Source organism: Anguilla anguilla, chromosome 11 (assembly GCF_013347855.1).
Source record: "Anguilla anguilla isolate fAngAng1 chromosome 11, fAngAng1.pri, whole genome shotgun sequence".
In the NCBI taxonomy this organism is placed as follows: Eukaryota; Metazoa; Chordata; class Actinopteri; order Anguilliformes; family Anguillidae; genus Anguilla; species Anguilla anguilla.
In genome coordinates, this window is record NC_049211.1 from 34,842,255 (window position 1) to 34,864,576 (window position 22,322).

At 41.3% G+C, this 22,322-nt stretch overlaps 1 protein-coding gene across 1 annotated transcript in view; it reads right to left on the minus strand.

Annotated features, from left to right (window-relative positions):
- Nucleotides 1-10,272, minus strand: part of LOC118208184 (E3 ubiquitin-protein ligase MARCHF9-like) — a 28,374-nt gene extending 18,102 nt beyond the window's left edge. The window contains exon 1 of the mRNA XM_035382599.1: nucleotides 8,440-10,272. Within this exon, the coding sequence (XP_035238490.1) occupies nucleotides 8,440-8,778 (339 nt within the window). The 5' untranslated portion in view covers nucleotides 8,779-10,272. The remainder of the gene's footprint in view (nucleotides 1-8,439) is intronic.
- Nucleotides 10,273-22,322: the final 12,050 nt, after the last annotated feature.

Below are 22,322 nucleotides of genomic sequence, written 5' to 3' on the forward strand. Positions count from 1 at the left end.
TTTCTTTCTTATTCAAATGAATGTACCTTAATGCACCTTATTACAAGAACTTTTGATGTGCTTATTACTCACCTAACCAACCCTGCCCTCCCACCGCCTGACTGCTTATAAAATCCATTGAATTCCCTATACGCTTTTATCCCCACAGGGATCACTGCAAAAGTGAACTGAGTTCTCAGGTGACAGATCCTGTTAAATTAAGGTAAAAAATGTAGACAGTCACATACACATACAAACACACACACGCACACGCACACGCACACGCACATACACATGCGCGCACACACACACACACACACACAAACTGCAGTAAGCTCCTGCTGTGTTCCCCGCCCTCCTCACTGTGACAGGAAGGTCATCCCCAGCTGTGTTCAGACACTGCTTACAGCTTTTTCCTAATGAGCTCCAGTAAAGCCATCAGACCCCATCCCCACCGCAAAGTCCCATCCCGCACAGCTGCCTTCCCTGCAACCGGCTCTGGACCAGCCCACCAGCCACCTGTCCATGTGCCCGTACCTGTGCACCATGTACATGAACAACAGGCAGAGCGTGTCCATGGCAACCTCTCCCCACCACAAGGGAATGCCAAACCAGAACTGACGCTGCGTCACCCATTAATTTAACCACACTGCCGCTGTTACATTACAACTTTTACATTACAGTCAACCACACGTCGCGGAAGCATTACAGTTAACCACACCATCACGGTTACATTACAGTTAACCACACCATCACCATTACAGTTAACCACACCATCTCTGTAACGTTAGAGTTAACCACTCGTCGCTGTAACATTACAGTTAACCACATCGTCACTGTAGCATTACAGTTAACCACACCGTTGCGGTAGCATTACAGTTAACCACACCGTTGCGGTAGCATTACAGTTAACCACACCGTCGCTGTAACATTACAGTTAACCACACGTCGCTGTAACATTACAGTTAACCACACCGTTGCGGTAGCATTACAGTTAACCACACCGTTGCGGTAGCATTACAGTTAACCACACCGTCGCTGTAACATTACAGTTAACCACACGTCGCTGTAACATTACAGTTAACCACACCATCACTGTAACATTACAGTTAACTACACCGTCACTGTAACATTACAGTTAACCACACCGTCACTGTAACATTACAGTTAACCAAACCGTCGCTGTAACATTACAGTTAACCACATCGTCGCTGTAACATTACAGTTAACCACACCGTCGCTGTAACATTACAGTTAACCACACCGTCACTGTAGCATTACAGTTAACCACACCGTCACTGTAACATTACAGTTAACCAAACCGTCGCTGTAACATTACAGTTAACCACATTGTCGCTGTAACATTACAGTTAACCACACCGTCACTGTAGCATTACAGTTAACCACACGTTGCTGTAACATTACAGTTAACCACACATTGCTGTAGCATTACAGTTAACCACACCGTCGCTGTAACATTACAGTTAACCACACCATCACCATTACAGTTAACCACACCGTCGCTGTAACATTACAGTTAACCACACCGTCACTGTAGCATTACAGTTAACCACACGTTGCTGTAACATTACAGTTAACCACACATTGCTGTAGCATTACAGTTAACCACACCGTCGCTGTAACATTACAGTTAACCACACCATCACCATTACAGTTAACCACACCGTCGCTGTAACATTACAGTTAACCACACCGTCGCTGTAACATTACAGTTAACCACACCGTCACTGTAACATTAGAGTTAACCACACCATCACCATTACAGTTAACCACACGTCGCTGTAACATTAGAGTTAACCACACCGTGTTTGTTACATTAATGACTTTAATTATAATCAATAACAGCTTCATGGGTGATTGTGCAGAAGGCATTGTGTGAGCTTGTATTTAGTAATTAAAGACACACTGACATTATATATATATATATATAATAAGTTCTACAAACTGTGTCTGTGGTATGTATTTCAAACATAGTTGTATGTAATGATCGCACTTCTATAACGCTGCGGTCCCTAAACCAAAGGCTAGTACGGAGGTCGGTAAAAGAGCTCTCCCATTCTCAGCTCCTGTTCTCTAGCGACTCCCACTGGTCGATCAGGCACCTGTGGAGTGCTTGAAAGGTCTTCCTCTGACTCCGCAGTATGCAAGCTTATAGTCTGCGGTGTGAATCCATGAACCATGAATTTTAGAGAAGAACCGTGGAAGTCTACACTCTCCCGAATCAGCAGTGGATCGCACATGAATGCAGCTGTGCTTGCAAATAGCTCATTCCAAATAAGGATGTGAATTGGACATATTCAACCCCAAGTTGGACAGCAATACTTTTCATTTAAAATTATGAATAAATAAATAAAACCAAGCTTTAAATCAATTACACCTGGAAAGGTGAACTGTGCAATCAGCATATGTGGCCAATTTGGTTTTAACTCCTTTCAAAACATTGATCCCACCACCTCGATCAGAGTAGTGCCTCCATCAGAGTCGACCAATGTAGAGCCTCTATCTCCTGCCTCTATCAGAGTCCACTATCTGTCAAACGTAACCAAATATTCTGCCTGCTGAATAAACCTCTAGAGGGTCAGCTGCCTGTCTGTGTGGTGATTGGTCAGTCTGGTCCTGTGAATGACATAAGGAGAGGGTGGGGCAACCAATTATATTTCACACGTTTATTTTCTGTTGTTTTTCAACTTCCTGCCTCACGCTTCACATGGCATCAGCTCAAACACAAAAGGAAGACTGCACTCTGCAAACAAGCGCTAACTCCACAGTGAATATTAACGTTCTGAATGCAGCACTGTGGTGGGGGTAGAATAGCACTGAATCCTTCCCTTCCCAGATGGGGATACTGCTTTTAGAACCTGGAGCAAGATAATCTGACCTGTGTTACTTCAGCTCTCAGCCAACGGTGTAAGCAGGTAATGTGTGCTGCTGGGACCCACCAGGCACAGAACTACCAGACATCCAGCATTTGTATTCTTAACATTAAAAGTTCTCTCTGTATCATTGGAGACAAAATATTCCATAAAATCTGCTCCACTGTAAAATCTTACAGGAAATGCCTTAAGTAGAGAACAGTCTGTCTGAACATTTTTTAAAACGATGTGACCATATTGCAGACAGTGGCTGAAGCTCTGTGAGTCCATGCCAAGAGAGGGAAGGGTTATTTATGGTGTTCCACAGGGCTCAATTCCTGTCCCGTTTTGTTTTCACAGTACGTGCTCCTGCTCAGTGATATCATTCATAGTAACGGTGTGTCTTCCCACTGCTACCGTTTATGGGTGATACACAGTTGTGCATAAGAGCTGAACCTGTGCAAAGCCTCTCAGCAGGCTCTTGTTGTAGGTTCGAAGAGGGAGAGAGAATAGCTTTGCATGGATCAGACCTCAAAATTGAATCAACTTTAAGCCTGAGGTTAGAACCGTTGGAGTAAATTTAAACTTTGTGCTAAATATGAAATCGCATGTCAGAAACGCTGCCAGTTTTCTTGTATCATATTAGAAATATAGCAACAACAAAAAAAAAAAAAGATCACTGCATCACTGCCGGATCCAGACAAAATCACCCATGCATTAATTTCAAGTAGACAGGACTAACTGCATGCCTCACGGAAAGAAGGTACCGAGCTGGAACCCCTGCCGAGGGCCTGTCTGTGTGGGGTCTGCATGCTCTACCCGAGTCTGCATGGGGATCCTCTGGGTACTCCAGTTCCCTCCAACGGTCCAAAGACACGCGAGTTGCATGAGCTGGAGAGTCTTGGGGTAGGAGTGTGTGAGTGAGTGGAGTGTGATGGATTGGTGATCTGTCCAGGGTGTGTTCCTGCCTCTCCCAATGCATGCTGGGATAGGCTTCAGCCCCCCGTGACCCAAGCCAGGAGTAAGTGATATAGAAAACGGATGAATGGATGGACCGCAGCACCACCTTGAATTCTGGTCTCCCTGGCTATGTCATTTGACAACTGCAGCTCATGCAAAATTCAGCAGCCAGGGTGTTACATGGGACAAAAATGCGTGATCACATTACCCCAGTATTCAAATCCCAGCACTGGCTTCCAGGCAGTTTAAGAATTTTACATTTTTATTTTTGGTTTATAAAGCAAATCATGAGATTTGAATATATGCAAGACATGCTTATACTTTACCAACAAAAAAGAGCATTAAGGTCACTGCCAGACTACTCTTTTTATGTCCCAAAACACTCTTCCACTGAAAATCAGAGATTCCCCATCAGTCCTAGCTTGTTAAATCAGTAGTTAAAACATACTTTTTTTAAAGAAGGCCTTTTAGTTTTTATGTTGTGTTTAATCCTCATTTTTATTGTTTAACTGTTTACTCATATAGTATCTTACCTTTTTATATGGGTGTATGGGGGGGAGGGGGGGGGTTGAAGAAAATGGAAAAAATAAAGAAGTTGACCATCTGGTCGATCAACAAAATCTGTGGGGCAACCTACTGTCTGGCATGGTGACCACAGAAACCACGTAGCTCAGCAGTGTAGCATGTATTCAGCTGCATTATTGCTCAGGCAAAGAGTTCACCATAAAAAAGAGGGCTGTTCAGATGGCGGGGATCTCTTCAATATAACACACACCTGGCAGTTCACGGCATCGACTTCGGATGCTGTTTGACACTGTCCAAATTAGGAGAAAGTGAAAAATTTGTGACAAAAATTAGCAAATATTAATTAATAAATAAATAAATGTAAGCTATGTAAGCCACTGCTGTTATAATCACAGTGATGATAAGATTAGATTTGGTTATCAGATGCAGTTGTCTGGCCTAGAAAATACACTGTCAAAAACAAATAAATAAATAAATCGGGATTCTAAACTCAAATCCGAGAGCTGAACGGCTTTTTTATCTGCTGATTCAAACGATAATTTAAATTCCCTCTTTTGAAAAGAGCGATGCCTGAAAACCCAAGCAAGACTCCACACAGCCGTTTCAGGTCACAAAGATCCGCTTGGTATCGTTTTAAGAATCACAGTGGCAACAAAACCGTGTCGCTCAGTTTGTGAGATAACACCCAGAGTAAAAAAAAAAAAACGCGCAGACCTGAGACTCAGTCTCGCATTCTGCCAGTCTAAAAACACAAGCTTCGGTGCGTGAAGAGATCCACATGGCGCTCCTCGTTAATAGTAGGAGCGTGGGTGTGCGGTGGGCGGAACGTAGTGGCCAGCATACTGGCGTGTCGTTGGGCTGAGCTGGAGCAGGTGCAGGTGTAGGATTTAGCGAGCTGACGTGTCGTTCGCGGCAAGAAGAGTCTCTCGCGCCAAGTCGAGGCAGACGCTTTTGATCTTATTCGATAGCTGTGCCCCCTATATCCGCACAAGCCTATACCTGCAGTATCACTTATACCATTTGGCCATTCCGGAAAATTGTTGTCTGTAATTATTTACCCCGGGGGGTATTTGTAACCTTGGCTAAAAACCTCTACTTAAGGCCTTTCTATGCAAAGTCATGGGGCTCTCTAGAGCCTCGTTGAATAATGTGGCAGGAGGTTTGGAACAATAAAAATATACCAATTCATTATTTTTGTATGGCTTGCAGAGAGCTATAATTGACTTATTCTCCAACTGACTTGTTTATTTGGGCACGGTGGTGGACCAGCACATGCAGATGCGTGTAAGTGAAGAGTGAGTGTATTAACGCATTTGCCAGTGCACAGAATGAATTCTTAAAACCTTGCTACTGTTAAACTCATTGCAGCTATGGGGTACAGGAAGTTAGTTTTATACATTTTTTTTTACACATTTTAAAGCAACAAGCAGAAAGCCAAATGACTACATGTGATTATCGGAAGCATCATTTTAAAAAATTCATGTTATAATAATCTCTTCACAAAATAAGATATTTTGTAAGATTAATGTGATGACCCTTAAATGTCGGAATGGAAATATCGACTTGAGATTTTTCTTCTTCTGCTCCCCGAAACACCCTGCAAGAAGTGCCTCTCAGTCTGTGCTCCCTGTTCGAAAGCAGAGCCGTCTTGCTTGTTTCCGCGAATCCATTTTCATTAAGAACCGTGTAAATAAAGATGGCACGGTAGCCCGGCATTTACAGGAGCGATGCTAACAACCTCGGCTATAAATAAACGAGGCGGTGGACTGAACGGGGGATATGGTTCATGTCCAAAGGATATCCAGCAAAATCCAAGTGCAAGCATTTCTATTATTACCGCACAAATTAGTATTGAATGCATGAATGGATTTTTCCTCTATAGTAGCAAGAGTAATTGCCTGTAATTCCACTGCTATGATAATAGAGAGTGGTTAATTTCACTTTGGGAAAGGTTGAAAATCATAAACGAGGACATATTATTAAGAAAGTTCCCCCTCAGTGTGTCTGTTGTTATGTGGTCTGAAAGTCATAAGACCTTTGCTTGTCCCGCTGAATATATAATTTAAAAAAACATGAATATGACATAAAAGTAGGATTTCTGGTGTTCTTGAGCATATGGTTGCGTTGCTGGTAACCCTATACTTTCTCACGCCTCCACAAACCTTGAGCAAACCTATGACTCACTACTAATGTGTTACTGTTTTGACAGCTCGTCACTCTCGTCTCATGAATCTGAAGTAGTTGTTTCAGTGAAGGAAAAGTAACGGGGGTCAGTTCCATTTCAGTTCAGTGATTCAGGAAATGAACAGAAATCCAGTCCATTCACTGAAAAATCACCACTGAGCATTATGGGTGTTTCCAATCCATGAATTTAAATTTCGGAGTGATCAATTATAATAAGAAGAACACTTGAGAGAGAATGCATCTTGCAGAGGACTGCAGACATCTGGGGTCAATGAGCGTGCATTTGAGAAAGTGAATAATAGAATTTTTTAGGAATTTAGCGCGCTTACATTACTCTCAAGGGACCGGGCCTGTCACTCGATGATTGGCGAGTCGTACCTGTCACCAGGTGGAGGCGGGGTTCCGCTCACAGGTGGGAGGGGAGTAGCCACAGTGAAATTTCCCACTTTGCAAATGTTATCATGTGTGAAGGCTAGTTTGAGTGAGTTGGCTCTGGATAGGAGTGTTCGCTGAGCAAATGAATAATGAATGATAATGGTCCTAGAGCTACACTTTCTAAACGAGGCCTGGCTTTGGAAGCCTGCAGAAATTCACACAACTGAGGGGAGTCAATGGAACTGGTACAATTCACATACAAATGAGGACCTCAGCCTAACATAGACTCAGCTTTTATCTCGACTGGAGACACATCTATACCCACCAAAACAACATCTATGTATGTCATACTGAATTATAGAGTGTGCACAACAGAAAACATGGACTGGACCGCAAATAAATTGCTACGACAGACTTCTTCAAGCATTATGTTACGTTAAAACCCAATAAACATGCAAAAACACCAATATGATTTATATAACCTGCCCACTGAACTCCGGCTGATTACGATTTACCAGCTATGCATTCATACACATACAAAACTGCCGAGTACAACTCGGCACTGCTCAAAATCATCGCCCTAGCAACTCATTTGCTCTATTATCGATTAATTGGACTATAACCTGCCAGACTCTCCACCACTGAGATCAGCCTTCCCGCGCAATCACGAATCTAAAGATGCCAAGAGAAGCTGATAGTGTGACTTGTCTCGTGGGCATTGTTCGTATTTCTTTGAGGCACAAAAGAAAGAAAGAAAAAACACGGGAAGAGAAAATAAATGCATTGACACTCATGCACCCGCCTTTAGTCTCGTGTGTTTTGTCTGATCGTCGCATTTCTTGGCACAGTCCACGGAGAGAACGAGGGTGTCTGGTTGTATGCATGGACGAAAACAGAAATGAAAGAATCTAATCTGGAAACGTGTCTCTTCCCTGCATCGCTATTGATATTAATCCGGCCGTCTACATACAGAGGATTGGGGTTGGAAAATAGATTCCTTAATTTAGATCAGTCTAATTCAGATCTTCTAAAGATCAGTAAGCAATTTTATTTAAACTACACCGATAAACTCTCTGCTTAGTATACAGAGCGTGTACACAGACTTATAAGCAATGCAGATTGCCGCCACTGTATGCTCGAGAAAAAAAAGACTCTCTCTCTCACACACACCCTTCATCTAGTTGCAATAACATCAGGAGAAATACATAAAATAACGAGACCATGTTTCAGTTGATTTTTACCAATTCGTTCACTCTTCCCTGTGTACATGTGCAGATGCTCGCATATTGTTATAACAGAGACAGACCAAGACTACATAGGTAGGCATGTGTTTGTCTACGTGCGTCTTTTGTCTTTAAGCGCTCATCACTTCCGACCTTTGCAGCGATCGGCAAAAAGAGGAACATCTACTATTTACCGTAAATAAACGCATACTAATGTACCTCACAACGACATCAAAAACAAGGAAACGCATTTAATCAAAAGAGGGATGGTCAAGCGGATCGGAGTGGTGTGGCGAGCGTAAATTATATGGGGACGTTACCTGCTCAAGACCCTGGAAACAGATCCGGCACTGGGGAGTGCGAATACCGCTGTCCATGCTGCTCGTGAGCGACACGGCGTCTAGGCCCGGTTGCAGCTTCGGATCTTTCTCCTCAAAAGCTAGGCTCCGCGGCCGAGGGTCCGTCCCGTAGTACTCCTCCTCGTCGTCCCGGGAAGAACAGTCGCCGAAAGGCGGCCACCCGCAGCCGCCCATGCCGAGTCCCCGCATGCTTGCTCGTCTATCTGGGTCTACGTCGTTGTCAGGCCGACTGGTATCGGACCGCATCAAAACCAGTACTTTCAGTTCGTTGAAAAACATGCGGATCCGATACTTAAACATTTTTTACTACATCTGCGTTTGGGAGGGGAATAGACGGAAATTGGGTATAGCCTATAGCCTAAGCAATAGCTATATCGTTTGAGCAGTATTTGTAATACTACACCTGCAGGTTTTATGTATTACTATTATTATTATTATTATTATTATTAATAGTATATATCTGATCAAGTCAACGGTGAAATATTGTGGGTCATTGCAAGAACAAAATCGGAGGAGTACAGAAGTAAGACTACTGTGCAAGAAAGAAGTCGGTCAATAAATATTCAAAAAGAGCTCGTAAGTAAGATAAACGTTCTGTAGTTCAACTGATGGCATTTGTATAAACCAATGTGGGGAGCGGGTACACGCTTTTTACCCCATGAACAGACGGGCTCCTTCTCAATAGCAATCTGATTTCGAAAAATAATGTTGTGCTGATTCGCCAATATTAAATTCGCGGATAATAATGATTATCATAAAGTATCTTATTAATATTTTAGAGCCTGTTGACTGTGGTATATCTGCGAATCTTGGTTTTGCATCGGTAGTTCAGTATTCTGTTATACAAAGCAGAAGACCGCGAGACAGAAAGCAAGTGAGAGAGTGAGCGACAGAGGAACAAGGAAAATTGAAAATGGCACTTAAAAAACAGACAAAAATACAATGTTATCAATAGATCCACACAGGCATATCTGGATGCCACTTCCAGCACCATAATCCAAAGAGACAGGATATCAATACTGAGAGATGGAATCAAACGTAACAATCTTTCTTTTGTTTGTCTCTCGATAGCATCCCGGCTATTAGATCATGGTGAGTCTTCTCTGTTGTTTCCTGTATTTTTTTTCTGGGGGATCAACTGAGAATCCGTCCCACTCTGTCCCCTCGCCGAACACCGCCGAGACGCGATTCACAATCCAACGTGTTTGCATTTTAAATCGGATCGGACGCGACACCGAAAACGGGGAGTAAAGCGCGTATTCCTTTTGCCTCGAATATCCATCATGATTTTTTCCCTTCTGCAATGGTCCTGCACGGCACACAACGGAAAGATGATTCAACCAAAAAAGGAAAACGGCGAATTCCTCTTTTAGAGTGGCACGGTGACGCCGACGTGCTGCACATTCGCTCTAAAGAAAATTAAAACAATAACTATAGCGATTAAAACATTTTTAGCAATAAAAGAGCAATAAAATCGACATTTCGGTTCTCTCGTCGAAATTAATGACTTTGAGAGTGGACCTGCGCCGCTCCTTGTTTCAAAATAGCATGCTAAACGAAGCATCGTCTGTATTTCAAAATGTTGCAGTTGGTTTGTTTCCCCCCCTATTCTCGCAATCAATATTTCCTTGCCCGATCTCTCTCCGCGAGGGGAAAAATATCTACCTTTTTGCTGCGCATTGACAGCACCGCTGTCCGAGGTGCTGATCTCTGCCGTGACGTTGGACCACGTGTTAGTTTGACCCGGGAATTCTGAACCGCGGGCCTTGTGCGTTTGTGTGCTTATGCGCGAGTCTGATTACGTGTGCGTGAACTAGGGCGTCGTGCACCCAAAACTTCAGAGGGGGCAGAAACTCAAACAAACAAAATGTGGGTGGTTTATGTCCACAATTCAATTTTTTTTTTCAATAATTTGTTTCCTCTAGAATGACACTTTTACACTTCCAACAGTAACAGCACACAACCTACAACATACTAGATATTTAAGCAACATATTGTGCTAAATGGTGGAGCTGGGAATCAGAACAACAATGATAATATTTAGACAACACTTAAATATTTTAGATAGCATCAATTTACAAAGCCATTGGACAAGTAAGTGGATCTGTACAGTACATATAATATACTGTGTGTGTGTGTGTGAGAGGGAGAAACAGAGAGACAGATGGAGAAGGAAACAACCAAATGTGATTTAAAGGCAGACTATGCAGGATTTTTTTACTTGGAAATATTATAAAATAACCAGGATAAGGCCTGTCTATGATGTACTGGCAATCTATGTCTTTAGTTAGTTTCACCAAATTCCTGCACCTTTTACCTGTATTTGTTATTGTAAAATGTGTTCGGGACGTTTCTTTCCTGTGTGGGGAGGAGTGGGCGTGGTTACAGAGCCTGTGGTTTGGGATAAGATTCCAGAAGTTTCTGTTGCTTGTAAGCTGCTGCAATGACAGATACTAAGAAGCCTAGATACAGCGAAGCAAAAACAAGCTGACAGGGCTCATTCAATAACTAGAGTCAACTTTGGAATTGCTTTTCCTCTGAAAAGCGACGCGGAGTTGGCCTGTTTTCTGTTGGACTTGTAAATAACGTTACTTTTAGCTAGCTAGTTATGGTAAGCAGCTGGATGCTCGAGGTTGGGGAGCTTTTGTATCAAATTCTGCTCTCCCATAAAGAGGTCTCCCTCCCTATGGGAACTGCTGCTACTGTTTATAGTTGCAACTTAGGTAGCTTGGTAATTCATCAGCATTTGTTTCAATCGGGAACTGAATGTCATGCTATCTTGCTACTTGTAGCCAACCTCACTAACAAAGGTAGCGAAGTTGCAAACAAAGACTCCTCATCAGGATTCACAGATGATAAAATGCAGCATAACTGCCTAGGCATCATTAGTTCACCTGTATTTATTTCAATCAGGGGAACTGAATTCGATACAGCATGCATGCTATCTAGCTACATGTAACCAACGTCACGAACAAAGCTAACAAAGTTTCAAAGACCCTCATCCTAATCAGGGTTCACTGATCATAAAACACAGCATAACTTGAAATATAGAAATATTTCAATAATTTATTTCTGACTGCATACCTCAACAATATAACAATGTAATATTACATTACATTTTATTTGGCAGTAGCTTTATACGAATCATCGCACAATAATTGCATATCGAAGGACTTTGGAACAACTACAGAACACAGGTCAGATAAGGTAGCTACAATTTGCATAACGTACCAGTTATCCATAGTTGTATTTGTTGTATTTGAGAAAATAAAGAGGCTAATATTTGAATAGGATACAAATAACTTAGTAAAAAAAGTCATTCACTTTACAAGTGTATTAGCTAGCAATAATGTACCTATGGCCTGCAAATGCTATTTATTCTACATGCAACCCCATGTTTACATCCCAGTTCTAACTAAATGTCCAGAATAGCTAAATACCGAACAAGGAAACACACAAAACAGTTGCATTATGGAGTACCATACAATGTTCTCACACCTTAAGGGGTGCACTCAGAGTAAAAGATCATTATGACACTGCCTTATTACCTTTACCATACTGTTATCTATATGGAATAATCTGTGTTGCTAAAAAAGTGATTTTCAATATCTCTGACCACCTCACCTCCTGACATTTAACTTGCAGTTCTTGAGGGTGCGTCCTCAACAGAGGTGTGGGTGGGGTTGAGGATGGAGGAGGAGACAAACAGAGTCTAGAAGGGCTGCAAAAAACCTGCATAGTACCTTTAAGGGAAGAGTCTTAGGTGCCGAACTTAGCATCTGTGAGCATGCCTCCAAAGGGCATGTCTCTTTCTCTGTTGGTTCACTGACTCAGTCCACTGTGCCTCAGTTGCAGTAACCATAAGGTCAGAATAAATGGACAATTTTATCGGTATCATTGATTGTTTTTAATGTTTTCATTTTCCATGTTTTCTCAGTGACTGGAAAACAAGTCTTTTTCAGGTTTTGTGGGACGTGCGTTAACACCAAGCTAGTAAACCACCTGGCAAAATGGACGGTAGAAAACACCAGAAAGCTAATTTTACCAATTAGATAACCAGCAATCAAGCCAACTAGATGTTTTGCAAAGCGAACTGAAAGGTGACTGTTTTTAATTTTTTTTTTTTTTTCCACCTTTGCAGACAGTGACTTGTCATACTCATCACTCCAGATCGCCAACTTACAGACTGAACTCCCTCAATGTCCACTGTGAGTTGGGTATTACCAAAGATGTTCTGATACTAAGATGTCGCTATGTCCTCTCATTTCTATCTAGTGCTAATGTTTGTTGTGGGTCAACCCTGTCCCATTGAGATAGTATCTTGTGACTGTTTTATTATCTTGGTGCCCACTGACCCGTGGGGGGGAACTAGCAACATAGGAAAGAAAGTGGATTAGGTGTTTACTGTAGTATGTTTCATGCCATATTTAGAAGAATAATTTTGACTTGTATGTACAAATGACAGATTTGGAAAAAAAAAAAAAAAAAAAAAATTTTATATCCGAGAGAGCCCAAAATGAAAAAATGTTTGAATGGGCACAACGCCACTTTGAACAAACGTTTCTTGTTGTGAAAGATGTCTGTAGTCTGGCATAGACATATCACTATTATGAATTTGACTTTTGTGAACATGTGCTCGCTCCGAATGGAAACCATTTGGAGCGATTCAGTGCAACGTTCTACTGCTAACTGATATCACAAATTATTTGGAACATTCTGCGCATGTGCCGTCAGCAGTCCTGGTCAGAAATAGACGTGTGTTGTGCATTTATTAGTTTCATTTACAAATTTGGGGATACCCCTTGCCTCTGGCTCCCTCCCCACTCCTTTCATTATTTTACTTTTTTTCATGCTTTCGTTATCTTTTTCTTTCCCTGCGTCAGCTTATTTCCTGCGTCAGTTTATTCCCTCAGCTTCCATGGTGACCCCACCTCTAGAGGTTTGGACTAGATTTAAAGATTCATGCCATCTCATTTGGTCCTGGTGAGTTTGTGACGGATGACGCCATTCTCACTGAAGGAATTAAAATAACCTAGTCACACTTAAGACTCATTGCAGCTGTAGTGCCATGAAAAAGTATTTCCCCCTTCCTTATTTCCTTTATTATTGCATATTCGTCACATTGAATGTTTCCAGATCTTTAGACAAAATGTAATATTAGACAAAGAGAAACTGAGTACACACATTATTTAATGAAAAAAGTTATTAAACACCAATATCACCCATGTAAAAAAGCAACTGCCCCCTTTGTGACGCAATCAATCAATTAATTAACCAAATTTAATAGATCATTTGGTTCAGCAGATTCAGCCAGGCTTGAATGCAGCCAGCCCTGTTGAATCTAAACCTCATTCATATGGAACCTTACTATCAGAGTGAAGTAGTCACTTCAAAGTTTCTACAAGCACACTATACCATGATCAAAGGAAATTCCAGAAGAAATGAAAAAGAATTTGTTGAAATATACCATTCTGGAAAGGGCTACAAAGCCATTTCTAAGGCTCTGGGACTCCACCAAACCACAATGAGAGCCATTATCTCTAACTGATGAACAATGGTGAATCTTCCCAGGACTGGCTGGCATGCCAAAATGTCACCAAGGGGGCAGCAACAACACATCCAGGAAGTCACAAAAGATCCCAGCAGAACATCCAAGGAACTGCAGGCCTATCTATCCACAGCTAAGGTCTGTGTTCATGACACCACAATAAGAAAGAGACTGGGCAAAAATGGGAGATTCATGGGAGATTAGCAAGTTAGCATGTTTCTCTTGGTTAACCACTACTAACCAAGAGAAACATCACTGCTCGTGTCACATTTGCAAAAAAGTACCTGGATGATCCACTAGTCTTTTGGGATGTTCTATGGACAGATGAGCAAAAAGTGGAACTTCTTGGATGACACAGGTCCCATTTTTTTTGGTTTAAAGCAAACACAGCATTCGCAGTAAGAACATCATACTGACATGCAAACAATGCGATGGTAGAGAGATGGTGTGTGAATGATTTGCTGCTTCAGGACCTGGACAACTCTTCATTACTGAGGGAACCACAAATTCTTGCTCTGTAAAAGAAAATTCCTAAGCAGATTGTTCTCTGTTCAGGAGCTGAAGCTGAAGCTTAAAATAAACTAAAAATAAAAAAATGAAAATAAACTAAATTAAAGTTTTGGAGTGGCCAAGTTAAAGTCCTGACTTGGCTCTGAAGTGCAAAACACAAAAGCAAAAAGAAAACGCAAAAACAAAAACTTTGAGGTGCAGATGCAACATACAAAAACAAAAACATGCAGCCCTGAAGTGCAAAACACAAATACAAAAACAAAAAGGAGTGGCCCTGAGGTGTAAAACACAAACATACAAAAACTAGTAGCCCCGAAGTGCACTGTTGCACTTCGGGGCTACTAGTTTTTGTTTTTGTATGTTGCATCTGCACCTCAGGGCTGCTAGTTTTTGTATGTTTGTGTTTCGCACCTCTGGGCTGCTCCTTTTTTGTTTGAATTTTCTTTTTGTATTTGTGTTTTGCACTTCAGGGCTGCACATTTTTGTTTTCGTATGTTGCATCTGCTCCTCAGGACCACTCATTTTTGTTTTTGTATGTTGCATCTGCACCTCAGGGCCGAAGGTTTTTGTTTTTGCATTTTCTTTTTGTTTTTGTGTTTTGCACTTCAGAGCCACCGTAAAATAGAGATGTTGTGGCAGGACCTGAAATGAGCAGTTCATGCTTGAAAACCTACCAATTTGTCTGAATGAAAGATGTTCTGCAAAGAGTGGGTTAAAATTCTTCCACAGCAATGTGAAAGACTGATATCAAATTATAGGGAGTATTTGTTCGAGTTATTGCTGGTTAAGGTGGTGCAACCAGTTATTGAGTTTAAGTTGACTTTTTCACATGGGTGACATGGGTGTTTGATAACTTTTTCATTAAATAAATGGAAATAATCATTTTAAAAATATGTTTTGTGCTTACTGGGGTTCCCTTTGCATTACCTTTTGTTTAAAGATCTGAAACCATTTAGTGTCACAAATATGCAATAATACAAGAAATCAGTCAAATACTTCTTCATGGTGCTGTATCAGAATCTCCCCACTACAGCAATACCGAATTTAGCGTATTAACCTAACAGTCCTTGCAAACGAACATGAAGGGAAATTTAGTCCAGTTATGAACTTACAGATCGCTGTCTTTTGGGGGCATATTTAGTGCCTTGTATAACAGATTTCCTATTACATTTTGGACTGTGCACTGAGGTGTACTTCACTGACCTTTCTGTCGCGTCAGTTCATATAAACTAGGCTATCGCGTTTTGATTTGGTGCGTGTCCGATAAAATTCTACTAGAAGTCGGTATGATGACGTAAATCCCATTTGCAATGCCTTTACTGTGCTGGCGAGTTAATGGGGCTGAGAATCCAGCTGGTGCAGCAGCGGAGTTACGGTCGCTGTCCAGGGTCCTGAAACTCGCTTCACCATTAAAACCATGAGCGTCGGCGCACAAAGAGCCGTCTAGCGTGTATAACAGCCATGCGAGTTATTACAGAAAAGCAATAAAACAGTTCTCTTACTTTAAATGCTTCGTATGCAAGGTCATGCTAAAAGTTTGATGCCACTACACCAGAGTGAATTAAGAAATCCAAGGGAGGAGAGATTGTAAAGTTATGAGAGGATTAATTATTGCCTGATCAAATCTCTCTGCATGGTAGCTCACAAATATTTAAATAATAGCCAAAGCTGTCACACCCAAAAAGATCTCAAAATTCTTCATATTTAATGTGACTATAATGCTCACTAGAAGAGGGTTCATTTCCCTATAACCTTATAAAGATGTGTTGCACAGTGACCTAAACCAATAATAATATATGAAAGGGAAGAAACCAGTACTCCCTAGATTCTCCCGTGATCGAAAATTAACTATGCATGTGCCAGGAGAATTTTCAGCATGATAAAATGCAGGCCTTTCATTTAGTTATTTAGTTAGTTGGAAGTTAGTACTGCATCCAGGTCTGACGTTCTGCATATCACCCCTGAGTTTGCTTTGTTTTGTTTCTTTGGAATATTCTGTGGTCTTTTGGTTTTTGAACTTTGGGTTGGCTTTTCTTGGGACGAGCCTGGGATAGACAAGCTGTGGTTTGGTATCTTCTTTCATTCATTTCCTTTGTGACATGTGACTTCGTCTATGTCTGTAACATGCACAGTTAAGGTAGTTAAACATTTTGTCTTTAGGTGGTAAACACCTGTGGTAACTTAATAAATCTCTTAATTTTACTCTGGTTTTGAGTTGTACATGTTGATAAAAGTTGATCCCACAGGTTGCTCGGCCTATCAATGAATTTGACGATCTAATTGATATCTTTGATAATAATTAACCAATTAAATCATATTAACTAATTTTACATGTTGGATAAGTGAGGTGATTTAACTGTTGATGCACCTGTGTTCGGTATTCAGACTGCCAGAAATTAAATGAGGATGTTAGCTGTTAAAATTGCTGGATTCAGAATTTTAACATATTTTTTTAATCCTCGCTTTCCCAACAGGACTATGGGCTGTAATTTTTACATGGTTCACTGGATATGGATGTAAATATCCTCAAATTGAAGCTGACAGTCTGACAGTCTTTAACCAATGCGCTGGAGTACAGAGCCAAAACAAGAAAAATGTCTTAATTTTTACCTGGTTGTGAGTTGTACATTTTGATAAAGGTTGATCCAAACGGTTTGCTCTGTCTATCATCAAATTTGGTGATTTGATTGATAATTCATTTCTTTTATAATAATTACAAAATTAAATCAAATACATATATTTTACATGTTGGGTAAGTGAGGTGTTCTGCTACAGGCCAGGCGTCTGTTTCCAGGGCTATGTAAAGAGATGGGCATGGCTCAGCACATGCAGGAGCAGGACGGGGAGCAGAGTCAGGGTGGGGGTCAGGGTGGGAGGTGCGAGGTTGGACAGTTGCTCTCAGAACAGGAAGTGGAGTGATTTTGGCCGGATCTCAGGAGCGAGGCCATGCCATATGTCATGTAGGTTACCATGGAGCCCTGCAAAATGAGGCCTGATCGCTGGCATGGCAAAACACACACACACACACACACTGACACACACTTACACACACACACACTGACACACAGATACACACACACACACAGACACACAGACACACACACTGACACACACACACACAGACACACATTCACACACAGACACACACACACACACAAAGACACACAGACACACACACAGACACAAAAATTCACACTCACACACACAGACTCACACAGACACATTCACACACACACACACACACACACTGACACACACTGACACACACACACACACACACACACGCACATTCACACACACATTCACACAGACACACACACACAGGTTGTCAGCGCAGCTCGACCGTGGGTACAGCACACTCCACCCAGCCACCCTGCCAACTGCAAACAGATTGCACTGGCAGGATGTTCAGAGCCAAGCCAAAAAGCATACATTCCACTTCCTCCGTGTTCTGTTTTTACAGGACTCGCTATAATATTTTGTTGATACCAGCCGTGCGACAGGCCTGCCTTGCTTAGCTAACCGTCTATGGAGGTATTTTTGTAGATGAAGTCACAAATATGTAAACGGTTTCACTAATCTGTAAATGCGGTTTCACAAATATGTAAACAGTTTCTCAAATATGTAAATGGATTTTTACAAATCTGTAAATGGGGTATCACAAATATGTAAATGGATTCACAAATATGTAAAATGCGAGCCACAAATATGTAAAATGAGTTCCATTTAAAGATTTGTGAAACCATTCATATATTTGTGAAACTGTTTACATATTGTGACTTTTGTTACAAAATACCTCCATAACCATCTCCCAGGCCCCCGCTTACAGTGGTCCATATGAACAATCACACTTCAAGTGCCAAAGTACTAACATTAAAGGAAACTTAATGTTTTTACATTTAGAATTGTTTCTGGGTTTGGAGCATGGTTCCCTTAATGTCTGTGCTTTTGCTTTCGAAGTGCAATCATCCTTGTGGGCCACCATACCCCACAGAACTGGGCTCAATGGCAGTGCCAAGCAGGAAATATTCTAAAATCAAACTCTGAAATCCCTGAAATTCCCCAAGAGAGCATCAAATTTGGTTTTCTGGTCAGATTAGACAAAACTTTAACTTTTCAGGCAAAATGCAGAGTGCTACATCTGCTGCAGATCCTGCAGTGACAGGTCACATGATCCGCCATATCATCACATGCCCAACCATACTGTCACATGACCACTCTGTACCATCACATACCCAGCTGTGTCAGCACATGACCACACCATGCCATCACACGACCACATGTACCATCACTTGATCAATCCTATCACCTGAAGAACTCTGAATACAGAAATGCATCCTGGTGTAAAGCGTGGATTCAGTGGAGCACCTGTAATGCATCCAGAAGGGATTAAACAGGGGTTTTCCCAAAATTAAAACTGATACCATGGGGCTGGAGGACAGATGACAAAATAAATGTAAGAAAGGGGACATGTCACTGCAAATAAGGAAAGAACAAATATTACATATCACCGTTTGAAGAGTCAGGGAGAAATACTGCTAAACTAAAGGCTTTGTCGGCCTTCTGGTGATTGAAATGTAATCCACACCTGATGGCACTGACAAAAAAAAAACCAAAAACAAAAAACAGAAAACCACAGTGACCTTTATTTTGGCCAAAAACATGGCGCTGTGAAATTGAGGAGTATAATGGAAGCACCGTGAACAGATGGAGCCGGACAGAGAAAGGTCAACCGCGCAACTGTGCAGCGAGGTTAAAGACATCATTCACTTCCTGTGGGTTTTTGTTTCGGTTATAGCGAGCGTTTTGGCTCAAAAGGCTTCGTGCGCGGTGAAAGATATTTCAGATACTGACAGGAGCTTCTGATGACAAGTCGACTTCATGATAGCATTAGGGGCTTTGTGGTTTAAAGCAAAAGAAGAAAAAGAAAAATATATACTTCAAGCCCAATGCATTATGTCATGTCCTGCCTCCATAGGCTGTATATGTGTACATTACCGAGTTATCAATTAATATTTTTTTTAAAAACTGCTTTAATTTTATTTTTGGTTGGAACTAGTTCCAATGGGACATGTAACCAGACAAGACTGCAGTGCTTAAGAAAAGAAGCATGGAACATTACTGTGAATTGATGCTATAAATTATTTATTAGCACCTGTGAAACGGTTAGCCAAATATACCCAGGATATTACTGGGATTTTAAACCAAGAAAATAGGAAATACAATTTATGCAAAATACTCACTCATATTGTATGCTATCTTCCCATAAATTCCAAAAAATAAAATTGAATTGTATATAAATTCTATATAATGAAGGCATGGGGGGTGTAAATGTTTATCTCTGAAATGAAACAAGGTTTTCATACAGTAAATAAATAATATTTTTGTTTTAAAGTTGAGATTCTCAATAATTTTAATTTTAATTTATTATTGTCAAAGACACCATATAGACAAAAAGAGATAAAGAAAATACAGATGATGAACAACAAATAGAAACATGAAAAGGAACCAGATTTACATTGGCTTTGTTGCTATGAAAAACATCTCTCAAAAGTTTCTCTCTTTCCTAGAAGTTTAAAATGGGTCAATTTTAGCAAAACCAAACACCAAAGTATATTTTCTTGCTTTTAACCGCAAACCTGAATTCCATATAGCAGACATAGTAAAGTCAGCTGGTCATCAGAAACTTCTGTCAGTATCTAAAGTATCCTTTACTGGACATAAATACTACAGTGAGCTCCATGTTTGGGACAGAGACTTATTTTTTATTGATTTGACCCTGTGCTCCACAATTTTAGATTTGTAATCAAACAATTCACATGTGGTTTAAGTGCAGATTATCAGCTTTTATTAAAGGGTATTTGTATACATTTTGGATTCAACATGTAGACTTTACAGCACTTTTTATACACAGTTCCCCCATTTCAGGGTACCATAATGTTTGGGATTAATGACTTCACAGGTGTTTCTGAAGTCAGGTGTGTTCACTTGCTTCCATGCAGGTATAAGACAGCTTTCCGTATCTAGTCTTAATTCTACGCTTTTAATTACTTTTAGAGTCCGTTATTGTCAACAGGAGGACCAGAGTTGTACCAATGAAAGTCAAGGAAGCCATTATGAGGCTGAGAAATAAGAAGAAAAAAAACAGTCAGATATGTGCTACACATTAGGCTTATCAAAATTAACTGTTTGAAACATCATTAAGAAGAAAGAGCACTGGCAAGCTCAGTAATCGCAAAGGGCCCGGTAGGCTAAGAAAGACCTCTACAGTAGATGCCCGAAGAATTCTCACCATAATGAAGAAAACCCCCAAACACCTGTCCGAGAAATCAGAATGTTCTTTTCTGGAGGTATACATTACAACTGAAATAATAATAATTATTTTTAAATGAACTATCCCATCAACTGCTATTTTATACTTTTGACCTGAAGCTTCATTGTGTCAATGATGAGTTCATTCAGATCAGATCCATTTTGATCAGATCAGATACATTCTTTCTATTTTATTTTGGTCTTTTCAGAGCTATATTTGTCCTCTTTTCCCTCATATTTTGGATTAACGGTCATCATGAGTAACCACTGCCCGCATTTAAACAGGAAGCACAGCAGCCAAAGCACGTGCATTTCCCATGCATTCCCCCATGGATCCATCTTCCAAACTACAAGCCGCCAGTTTATAGGGTCGGCTAGAGGAGAGGCGAGTCCTTTCTGAGAACTGGCAATCTGCAGATGTCCGCGGGCCAGACAGGGGGCGCTGGTGCCGGGGAACCACTTGGAATCCTGGCGGACCCACTTTAAACCACCAGAGTCTCGCTGTGCTCCCGGGAATAGACAGCTAGACGGCAAGTCACATACCTGAATCGCTAACCAGCAAAGTGTTAGGCTACTGTCTGCCGTCCTACTAAACTATTTGGAGCCTCTGTTGTGCCACAAACCAGAGAAACACTTGGATAGTCGGGTGGCGGCATGTTCCCATATTCCCACTCCGGTATTTGTTATCGCCTTACGCATTTGTAACACCAGAATTGGGTGGCACTTTATCACGCCAGCGCTAATTGTAGCTTTGCGATGACCTAATCCTGCGCAGGCTGAAAAGAGCGCTTGGGTTGCTCCGGTCCGTCGGCACCAGGCTGGGCCCTGGTTCACGGTCGCCGCGCTCTGTCGGCGAGTAGACAGATGGCTGTCTCAGCGAGCGCGGCTCTCTGTGATCGCCCGAAAGTTAACGCGCACGGCATATGGACGGCCGGCGCAGGAGGACGGCTGGCCATCGGCCATCGGAAAGCCTGCTGACAGGATAAAGGACTGCGCGCGCCTGAAAGTGTCCGAATTGCTGCCCACTGGAAACTTACTGGACCAAAAGAGTGCGTCACTCGGTTGCCATTTTTGCACGATGGCTGTTACGCAGATCCTCTGTTGTAAATATCCGCGAATTTTAACATCCGTATTTCGAAAAAATAATAATTTAAAATAGCATGAACATATTTTAAGGAACAAGAATTAAGAGGACCAATAAAGACCCATTCCATTTACCGACAAAACATTGTGTCGTATGGGGTTGTGAACCAAATGGATTCGTTGTTGAGTTATGAAATATGTAGGGTACGATAAAGAGGTCCATGAATTTTCAGTGTAAAAAATAAACTAAATGACGAAAGAATTGCAAGGGTCTTGCATGACACCGTCTCACAAGCTTAACTTTTTAAAAATGTTAATAAACGTAAGTAGGTCGTAGGTAGTAGGCCTATGACTTAGACTTGTAGCCCCACTTTTGCCTGGAAGGGATTAA